Genomic DNA, 10,008 nt, shown 5'->3' on the forward strand with positions numbered 1-10,008 from the left:
TTAGTATTTTGTTTGCCCGCCAGCTGTTGTTTGGCGACGGTGAGAGGTGCCCCCGCGAGCCGCAGCCCAGCTGCCTGGATGCCCGTGGATGTAATGATTGCTCCCTCCGAGGACCAGTTCTGGACAGACATGCGCGAGGGGCAGATGAAGCTGAAAATAAGGGTGCGGAGGATGAAGGAGAGCAGGGACAAGAGAGGTTTGTCAGCCGGCCCGGCGCCTTTCCTTCCGATGGGGACGGAGCGGGAGGAGGGGGCTGCGCCGCCGGAGCCCTGCTTTGCCCGGGCGCCGGAGATCGCCTTTGCCGAGTGGCCGGCGGGGAGCGGAGCGCGGGGCTGGCGATACAAAGAGCGCAGGCAGCTGGCGAGCGGGGCGATGGAAGCGAGCGGGGAGCGGGCGGAGGGGAGCGGAGCGGAGCGATGGCCGGGCCCCAGCCAGGGGCGATGTGCGCGGCGCTGGCGGAGGCGGCCGGGCTGGGACAGGAGCTGCACGGAGAGGGCAGCTCCTTCCGGCAGGTGAGCGGCTGCCTGCAGCGGGCAGAGGCATCTGCAGCGGCCCCGGCGCCAGGCAGCCTTCCCACCCGGTGCGGGGTAAGGTGAGACTGTCTGGCCGCGGGGACCGCTCCGGCCTCCCCCGAACCCTTCGCTGTCCAGGCAGGCTTGGCGAGGGCGCGGACGGAGCGGAGGAGGGAAGAAGGAAAGCTGCGGGAGCCGCGGCAGGACCTGCCGCCAGCATCTCTGCGTCCTCGGGCGAGGACGGCGGGGAGAACAAGGAGCCATGGGCTCAGAGCGCTGCGCTGCTGCCTGACGGAGCCATTTCGCTTCACCAGCGCTGCCCTGCCTGCCTATCTTGGGTGGTTTCTTTCAGAAAGGGCTTTTGCAGTGTTTCCACCCCAAGGTGTCAGGGCGAAGGGCACGCAGAGGAAGGGGATATTAACTGGAGCAGTTTAAGAATATGCCGAGCCTGGGATGACCTAGATTACTGAAGGGTTGAATCAAGCAACTTCCCCTCCATCATCACTTAAAATGGGAGGCTGCTAAAAGTGCTTGACAGGTTTTTGTGGCATGAAGCACATAACCCAGTGATGGTGTCATTAGTAATAAGTCACTCCTGGAAATGACACATTTTTCTTTACTTAGAACAAGTAAGGCTGGTCCAAAGCAGGCACAGTCACCAGAGGAAAATCAAGCCCAACAGCTCAAGGAGTGTGTCCATGGTTGTGTGGGCGGAGGGCTTCCTTTCTGCTGTTTTTCCTCTTTTTTAAGGATGTTTTCCGTTTCTTTGGGAGAATGGGAGCAGGGTCTGAGACCAGCCTGCAAGGCATGGGGGGCTGGTGCAGGTTGGGAGGCAGCAGGGCACTGTAGCAGCAGATGGACAGAGGCTGTTTGGGGTGACCATTGGGGAAACAGGGAATGCACGTGAATCCATAATAGGGCTGATTCATCGGCTTTCTCATCCCCATTGCCTGGAAAAAAAAAAAAAACAAAACTGAGCCAGCAGTGGGGTGATGAAATTTTGTGCCAAATGAGGGGATGGTGAAACCTGGGCAGGGGAGTGGGGGAGTGGAAAAAGAGACCAGTTGAAAACTGGGCATCTCTCTCCAATGCACTGAGATGGGGGGACATAAAAAAGCATCATCCAGGAGAGGGCAAGCTGGGTAGGCTGCGGAGCACCAGGGTTTCACCAGGCTTGTGGGAAGGATGCACAAGCAAATGGGCTGTGTCCACATCAGGCATTGCTGGGAGGGATGGGCAAAATGAAAGGGGACTACAGTACCCGGGGAAACAGTGAGAATGGAGGCAGGGGGGAAATTCAGACACGTCTCAGGCAGCGGGAAATGCTGACAAAGCCCCGGAGCTCCCTGGAGCACAGTGAGTAAGGGTGGCTGTAAGTAGTGTTTCATCATGCTGCCTGGCTTAGCTGCCGGCACCAACAGGCTCCCACCCAGCACGAGTCAGGGAGATGGCGTTCTGCAAAGAGGGATTTTCCCAGCAGCTCTGGGGGTTGATGTGCAGCTTGCCAGGCCCCTCCATTTTCTGTCCTTCAGTTCAACCTGCGGCAGAGAAGCTCAGCCGAGCACTCAGACTCATTGTCATAAGAAGGCTGAGCATGATGCAGGCAGGTGAGGGCTGGGGTTTTGCAGTCTCCTCAGCTCTTGTCATCTCCTGCTGTACCTCAGTTCAGCAAGGTGCTTTAACACTTGGGGATGGATGTGTCAGAGTGCTGGGAGCAGCATGTCCCCCAAGGGGCTGGGCTGATGAAGAGGGGGTATCCAGGCACCATGCTGGCCACCAAGACAACGCAGCAGTGAGGGAGCCGTGCCGGCGTGGCGGCTGCTCCAGCAGCAAGCCGAGGCGCGTGCTCGCTTGCATGCCCCGCTGCTCCTTGCCACGTGCCGCCCTGGCAGCAGCTCTCAGCCACCACAGGCATTTTAATGAGAGCTGGGCAGAGCCTGGCCTCTCTCAGCCCCCTCAGCTGCCAGGAGCTTTAGCGGGGCAGAGGGTCTCCAGCACGAGCACAGGCACAAAACCCACTGGTGGGGCTGCGGGCTGCCGCAAAACCTCTGGCAGCTGCATGGGGAGCCGGTCTCTGAACAGCTCTGACTGCTGCTCTCTAACTCTCATTATTGCAGCAATGAGGGTGGGCTGTAAAACACATCTTTAATACCCCTGTAGGTCTCCTGCTAGCTTCCCGTGTGAGAGCTGGGGGTGAGGAGTGGGGTGTGGCAGCTGCTGGCCCAGAGAGGATTTCCACCTCTGGGTGTGCTTGTTCCCCTCCTCTTTGCTGCCACAAACTGATGGCACAGCACAGTGACATGTCACCTTTTCCCTGTTTCTTGATGGGAACCTTTGAGCCTGCGATGCACAGGGAAGGCTGCTGAACAGGACATGCTGCTCAGTGTGTCTCTAGGGGAACTTTTATGAGACTCACAGGGCTGGGGATGTTCAAGAGCCATGTGGCTCTCTTGAGGAGCAGTTTTGGAGTGAGGCAGGTGCCCTGGGCAGCCCTTTCACAGCTTCTTGCAGTCAGCAGGGCACAGCATCAAGGCCAGAGCTATTGGGTTATTCCATAGGACTCTGAAGGAGGTGGTGAGTCCATGGGGCTGTAGATGAATGGGCAGAGTGAAGCCATCAGAGCAAGGTGTGAGAGGGTTTTCAAGCCCCATCTCCACTTTACACCTCCAGCCTAAAAGGTGGCCTCGGTTCAGGGAGGGACACAGGGAACAGTAGGGAGCTGGGATATCCATGCTTCATGTGTCCCACACCTTCTTTATATCCTCTGCAGTGTCTTCGTTAAGATCTCATGCAGCTTAATGGATTGTAAATCCCTAAAGCTGGGGCTTACCACCAGAAGGAAAATAATGCCACACCACATCCCTGTCCCTAGCCAGGAGTTTGTCACCTCCTGTGTCACCTTCTCTGCACCACCACTGCTGCCCAGCTTTGGAAGAGAAGGGCACAGTGCCACTTGCTGATGATAGATTTTGCCTGAGATGTTGTCAGTGACCCAGCTATGACTAGGATGTCCCCAGAGACCACCTGAAGGTGACAGCCAGGGCAGTGGAGGGCTCCCCAGCTGTGCCAGGGTCCCAGCTCAGCAGTCCAACATCTCTGTCCTTGCACCTTGTAATCTCCTTGGCCCTGTCTGTCTTTTTGTTCATTTTGGTTACAGCCATTTCAGGGCCGTAGGCAGACACTGGTGCAGGGACTGGCAAAGGGCCTCCTCACTGTGCAGTTTGCTGCTCGAGGGGAGGAGTCACACAGCTCCCAACAGTTGCAGCAGTGCGGGTACCACAGGAGCCTGTTCAAAGATGCTGCTGGCATCATCCCCCTGGCCTGATGGACAGGCTTGGAGAGGATTCCCAGGCTGTTTGCCTTCCCTCTGCAGCATCTGTTCTCACAATAAATCCAGTTTCACTGGGGAGGTTGTCACAGATGTTCAGCTGGAAAATGTGTAGAGGGGAGTGCCTGGCAAAGATGGGGATAGGGGAGAAGTTGTGGTGTTTTCCCCTCTCTTCTCAGAAGGGCCATACAGAGCAGGGCTCGGGGCTGGCTCAGAGGGGTCTCTGCAGGGCACAGCAGGAGGTGGAAGGGTGGTCAGCACCCTGTGAGTGAAACCTGGGATGGGGGAGATGCAAGGTCTCTGTTGTTGCACTCTTCTGGCGCTAAATTGCAGCAACACTCTGTGCCTCAGTGTGATTTTCACTTCTGGGAGGGTGATTTTCACTTCCTAGGCCTCCCAGAACCTGCCCGATGCTGGTTCTTGGCTCCTCCTTCCTCCATTTTCAGCAGGGACAGCGAAAGCATCCCCACTTTTGTTCTGGTTCCCTTCCCTTCCAGTTCCCACTTCTCCTCCTGGGCACCATCTCTGCCTCAGGTAATTGCAGTAGGCAGGAAGACACTGTTTTTTCCAGAGAATGGTTTGGAGAGCCCTCCATGCTGGAGCCACGAGCAGCTCACTGGGCTGTGCCACACAAGGACCAGCTCCTCCCCAGCAAGCCCTCACCAGGGGAGGGGAGCATCCAGAAGAAACCAGAGATCCCCAAACACCCGCTCCATGACAGAAACAAATCCTTCCTGAGCTTAATTCCACAGCTGCCAAGAGAAATGGTGCTCCTGGCACCAGCATTGCAAATAAAAGAGGAAAGGCTAGAACTGGTGCTACCCTGGCTCCTCACCTCATTGGGCTCTGCTGCTCTCTCCCAGCAAAATCTGGGATCCATGGCCTGGGGCATAGAGGGGAGGAAAGCCCAGGTATCAGTTGGAGCCCAGCCAGGGACATTCACTGCCTTTGGGATTGTTTTGAAGAGCTGCTTTGCTTTCTAAAAATGAAAGGCATGCTGGAGCAGCCGCTACAGGGTGGGGTGAGCGTCGGTTCCATGTTGGGATGGTGTCGGGTACCCGGCCCCATCTCTAGGGTTTTCCCCAAGGCCAGGCTGCCCTCAGCAGCTGCAAGTATGGGGGAAATGAGGACAGGTGGGCTGGGAGCATGCCTGGGCTCCTGGACACAGGGTTCAGGCTTTGCATAGGACAAGTGAGGTGAGCTATGGGCATCATTTCAGGTGCCACCATCCTCCAGTTGTGCCAGCCTGCCCAGGTAGGCACTGCAGCTTAGGGTGCTGCTGCCACTCTACAAACATCCCTGCCTGCTTCACAACCCCCTCAGCTCCTGCCTGGACTTCCCCAGGCAGGGCTGGCAGAGAATCTGCTGCCAGCTGAGTGTGGTGGAGGCAGACAATGGGGAGAGAGCAGCATGCCCTGACCTGCTTGAACTATGAGATCACCTTAAAGAGTCATACAAACCCATCCACTGCCCTGGGCAGCTCCTGATGGATGTGAGTGAGTGCAAGAGGCTGGGCACCTACAGACCAGAGCAGGCACTGATCCCTGGGGTTGCATTTGTGTGCACCCTGCTCCCCAAAAATGTGTCACGTTCCTTCAGAAAAATTCCCATGTTGTTTCACAGAAGCCCAGGGGTCAGATCTGTGCCCCGCTCAAACTCAAGTGCTGCAGGCTTCTCTAGAGGCAACTGAAGGGAACACTTCTCACAGGGTTGCTGCCCCAGCATCCCCCAAGCATCAGCATGGGGTAAAGCAGGGAGGTTGCATGTGTTCATGCAGAGCTCTGGCTAGTGATGGGCAGTCCTTGGCAATGGGGACACAGTAGAGGGATGAGCAGTAACCAGAGCTATGCTGCACCTGTGCTGGGCCTCCTGCTTTTGCTCTGATTTAATGTCCCACTTGAGAGGTGATGTCATTTCGGAGGGAGCCAGAGAAAAGGAAGTGCTGGAAAAGATAAGGTGCTTTAACTCTACTCCTTCTGTTTTGACTGGGTTTTGAAGCTGGGAGCTGTGTTAGCTGCCACACAGGAAAACACAAGACAGGGGAGGAAAGAGGTTTGTTGAAGGACACCTTCCCCTTGGGTCAGTGGGAGCTGACACCAGGAGGTGCTGAGATGGAGTGTTATGGAGGACCTTGGATGTTCCCAGGTGGTGTGAGCATGATTTTGTGCACTGCTCTGGCTTCTCCATCACCTTCATCTCACAGACATGTCAGGTGGGTTGTCTGCAGCACCAGTCATGCCTCTCCAGAGTGTAGGTGCCACACCAGCAGCCAGAAAGGTGCTCCAGGACGATCAGCAGAAATGTTGCCGAAGTGCTGGAGAAAGTAAATTGAGAATATGCCAAGGCTGGCCTGCTTCTGAAGGGGAGAGAGACTAGCTTGTTAAAAGGTCTTGTTCAGCTGTGGAGATGAGCCAGGGTTTCTCATGATGCTCAGTCCAGAGACTTGGGCTTTCAAAAGGCTCTCCTGGGAGTGTCCTGGTCCCTTTGACAGTCAAAGGCAGTTAAGCCCCCAAGTCCTCTCTGTCCTTTGGGTGATGTCAAGCTGCATCTGCTCATTCACATGGCTGGGAAAACCTCAAGGGAGACTTGAGGCAGATATGACTCAAGCTCCTCTCCATTGCATGAAGCTGCCACCCAGATGTCCTCAGCTGGAGGGGAGTGAAGTTAGGCCAGACCTGGCTCTACCCTGGAGTACGGGATCAGTGAGTGAGAGCAAATCAGGATCACCAGTGGTCTTATGCAACTGTGCAGGACATGCAACAGCACCAGGGGTTTTCCAGCTCCCCTTGCTGCCCACTGTGCAAGCAGGGCAAGGCTTGCAGCCCTGCTCAAGCTTTCAGGACTGGCTTCAGGCTTTTGACCATGCCAGTCACTGTGACAATAGCTCTGGCTGTCCCATGCCAGCTACTGCAACTTCAGCTGGGGGTTTTCTTTCAATATTGGGCTTCAAGATGCTCAATCTGAGTGTGACTGCCCAGCAACTTGGTGCAGTAAACTGGATGCTGCTTGCTGTCACATTCAGTAGGATCAGAGCATGAAAAAGAGCAGTGGCCTGCAGGTACCATTATGCCACCATGGTGTGGCAGAAATCATGGGCTTGGCAGGGCTGGGCAGAGGGGGCATCTCTCAGAAACCACAATGTGTAAGTGTAGCCAATGCAGCAAGGTTTGGGCTGACCTCCCAGACCCCAGGAGCTTTGCATCTCAGTGGGCTTGCTTGTCGTCATCTTGCCCTGATGGATTTTGCTATTAAAAGGTGACCCTGTCCTCAGAATAGTAGGGAGCCAAGAAAAGGACTGTCTTCCTGTTATTTGTCTGAATGAAGCTGAGAAGAGCCAACTTCATTGGAGATGGTGTGGGATGTCTCACACGTGCATTAATATCCAGCTGCGATGGGAAAAATCAGAGCTGGGTCTCCATTCCTTTCTCCGTGTGTGTGTCATGGACATCACAGTGTATCTGCACTGGTTAGTGGTGGCTGGTGGCTTGTTGCTTCTCGAGTCTCTGTTCTCAGTGCTGCAGGGTTATCACCACTTTGTCCCCAGCCTGGTCCTCGCGGTGCCAGGTACTGATGATCTCGGCCTTGCTGCTACGAGCTCAATGTCCCCATTTTCTCCACAGGAGGCTTTGCCACCTTCTCATCCTGCTTCCCAGGGCTCTGTGAGGGGAAGCCAGCTGCCATCCTGCCAATGAGCATCTCCCAGCCGTGCTTGCCTGTGGCCAACGTCGGCCCCACACGCATCCTGCCACATCTCTACCTGGGCTCCCAGAAGGATGTCCTGAACAAGGTACAGCCCTGTCGTGGGGATACGTCTGCCCTGTCCCATTGGGGATCCCAGTCATGCAGAGGGGTGAAAGTATTAAGGACTCCTTCCCAGCAGGAAGACCACACAGTTCCCTTGTAAAGGTGCCAGAAAGGCTGTGCTGTGGTGTCACACCAGGGAAGGAATTTTGTTTAAAGGAAAAGTAATGATGAGAAGAAAGACCGAGAGAAAGAAAGAGAGGAAGAAAGAAAGGAAGAAAGAGAGAAAGAAAGAAAGACAGAAAGAAAGAAAGAGAAAGGAAAGAAGGAAGGAAGGAATTGCAGTTAAAGTGCTGCCAGGCATCTGCCTACTGCAGTCATGAGGGAGCCAGCCAGGCGTCCTCATCCAGGGCAGGCAAGGAGGGAGAGGGACCATGACACCAGAGGGGAGTTGGAGACAGAAAGGAGGGAGAGAGAAATTATGTACAGGGAGTAGAAGGAAATGAAAGAGAAAAATGACAGGAATGTGAGGCTGGGAGCTGGGCTGGCTCCATCAAGCCTGCTGGAAGGGCAGGAACCGGCCACTGGAGAGCCAGGGCCAAAATCCTGGGGCTAAAATCCTGAGGAGCCAATGCCAGGCAGAGAAATTGATGGTTTCCTTCCCTCCCCACCTCCTTGGAGGGTTTTGTTCATCTTTTGGAACTGTGTTTTCTGCCATCCCGACAATGTGGCCACAAGCTTGGAGAAGAGAAGCATTGCCCACGCATGGCCTCCGCACTTGACCTCACTCTGTTCCCTATGGATAGAGCATCTTCTGGCCACATTGGTTAACATAGGGTCCTACCAGTGACTCACTCCACTCTGTTGGTGAGATGTCTCCTTTCTCCTTCAGCTGATACTTTCACAGCTTTCAGACAGAGTTTTGCTAATTTTCTTTCTTGTGTTGTCCTATTCTTCTCATACTGGGGTTCTTGGGTTTTCCCCTCTGGAACCCCTTTCCAGTTATCTTTGGCCTTGATTACTTTACTTGGACTAAAATAAATATCTGCTGAGGTTCAAACCTGTGTCATTTAAGTTAATACAACCTTTCAGCTGGTCTCTGCTGTATTATCATCACCTAGGCCAAGGCAGCACTAGGAGACCCACAGGAGAAAATGCTGGGATGGGAAAAGGCAGGGAGTGTGCATGGCAAGACAGGTCTTCAGTACGTGGTGCTGTCTGAACTCAGCTGATCGTTTGATGGCTTCTTTCCCACCAGGACTTGATGACACAGAATGGGATAAGCTATGTCCTAAATGCCAGCAACTCCTGTCCCAAGCCAGACTTCATCTGTGATAGTCACTTCATGCGCATTCCTGTCAATGACAACTACTGTGAGAAGCTGCTTCCCTGGCTGGACAAGTCCATTGAATTCATCGGTGAGCTTTTCTTACAATGGTTGCAAAGCCTCCAGTTCTCAGCCTTCACAACCTGAACTCTTCTTCTGTCCTCCCTGGTCTTGTCCTCTCACACAATGGCACTGAGGTCTGGGGAGGGAGGCTAGAGCCATTTTGCTCACCATCACTGTTCTCTTTATTTCCTCTGCCATGCTCCAGACAAAGCTAAGGTGTCCAGCTGCCAGGTGATCGTGCACTGCTTGGCTGGGATCTCCCGGTCAGCCACCATTGCCATCGCCTACATCATGAAGACCATGGGTATGTCATCAGACGATGCTTACAGGTGAGTTTTCCCCTGAGGGTGGGGGGGTTATGCCAGTACGCTTCACTCCAGGGAAGGAAAGCAGGCTGAGCCCAGAAGGAGAGGGTCAGGGCTCCTTGAAGCTCTGTCTTGCCTTGACTGGGTCCCAGTAAAACCAAACTAAACCAAACCAAACCTCCACTCATAAAGTGCATGCAATGAGGAATAGTTGGGAGTAATAAAAGGGAGTGGGGAGGCAATCCCAGCTCTAATCCTGCGGCATCCTGAGGCCCCCTGGTTCCCCAAGACCCTTTTCTTTGGAGGGTCTGGTCAGAAGGTTCTCGATGATGCCTCTTCTCCCCTAAAGGGCTGAGAGAGTAGGGTGGCCCACCGAAGGACCAAGCACCAACGGGGCTGTCTGTGCCTCTTGGCAGGTTCGTTAAGGACCGTCGCCCATCCATCTCGCCCAACTTCAACTTCCTGGGCCAGCTCCTGGAGTACGAGAGGAGCCTGAAGCTCCTCAAGGCCCTGAAGTCAAAGGGTGACCGGGGCGAGGGGGATACGCAGCAGGACCCAGCAGAGGTGGCTGAGGGCAGCCGGCATCCCCTAACACCTACCTCAGAGAAGGCCGAGGATGTGCCGAGGAGCACCGGCTCGGTGTCCCCCACCAGTGACCCCGAGCGGCAGGGCGTGACCCCGAAGGTCCTGTCTCCCACCACCCTGCAGCAGGGCCTCAATGGCTTGCACCTC

General features: G+C 55.1%; 1 protein-coding gene across 1 annotated transcript in view; it reads left to right on the top strand.

The window, feature by feature from the left end:
- DUSP8 (dual specificity phosphatase 8) overlaps positions 1–10,002 on the top strand; it is a gene marked incomplete at its 3' end in the record, with an annotated part of 38,377 nt that extends 28,375 nt beyond the window's left edge. The window contains exons 4-7 of the mRNA XM_008644284.2: positions 7,461–7,627; positions 8,840–8,999; positions 9,177–9,300; positions 9,693–10,002. Of these exons, the coding sequence (XP_008642506.1) occupies positions 7,461–7,627; positions 8,840–8,999; positions 9,177–9,300; positions 9,693–10,002 (761 nt within the window). The remainder of the gene's footprint in view (positions 1–7,460; positions 7,628–8,839; positions 9,000–9,176; positions 9,301–9,692) is intronic.
- Between the last annotated feature and the right edge of the window lie 6 nt (positions 10,003–10,008).

Source organism: Corvus brachyrhynchos, unplaced genomic scaffold (assembly GCF_000691975.1).
Source record: "Corvus brachyrhynchos isolate BGI_N302 unplaced genomic scaffold, ASM69197v1 scaffold62, whole genome shotgun sequence".
Taxonomy (NCBI): Eukaryota; Metazoa; Chordata; class Aves; order Passeriformes; family Corvidae; genus Corvus; species Corvus brachyrhynchos.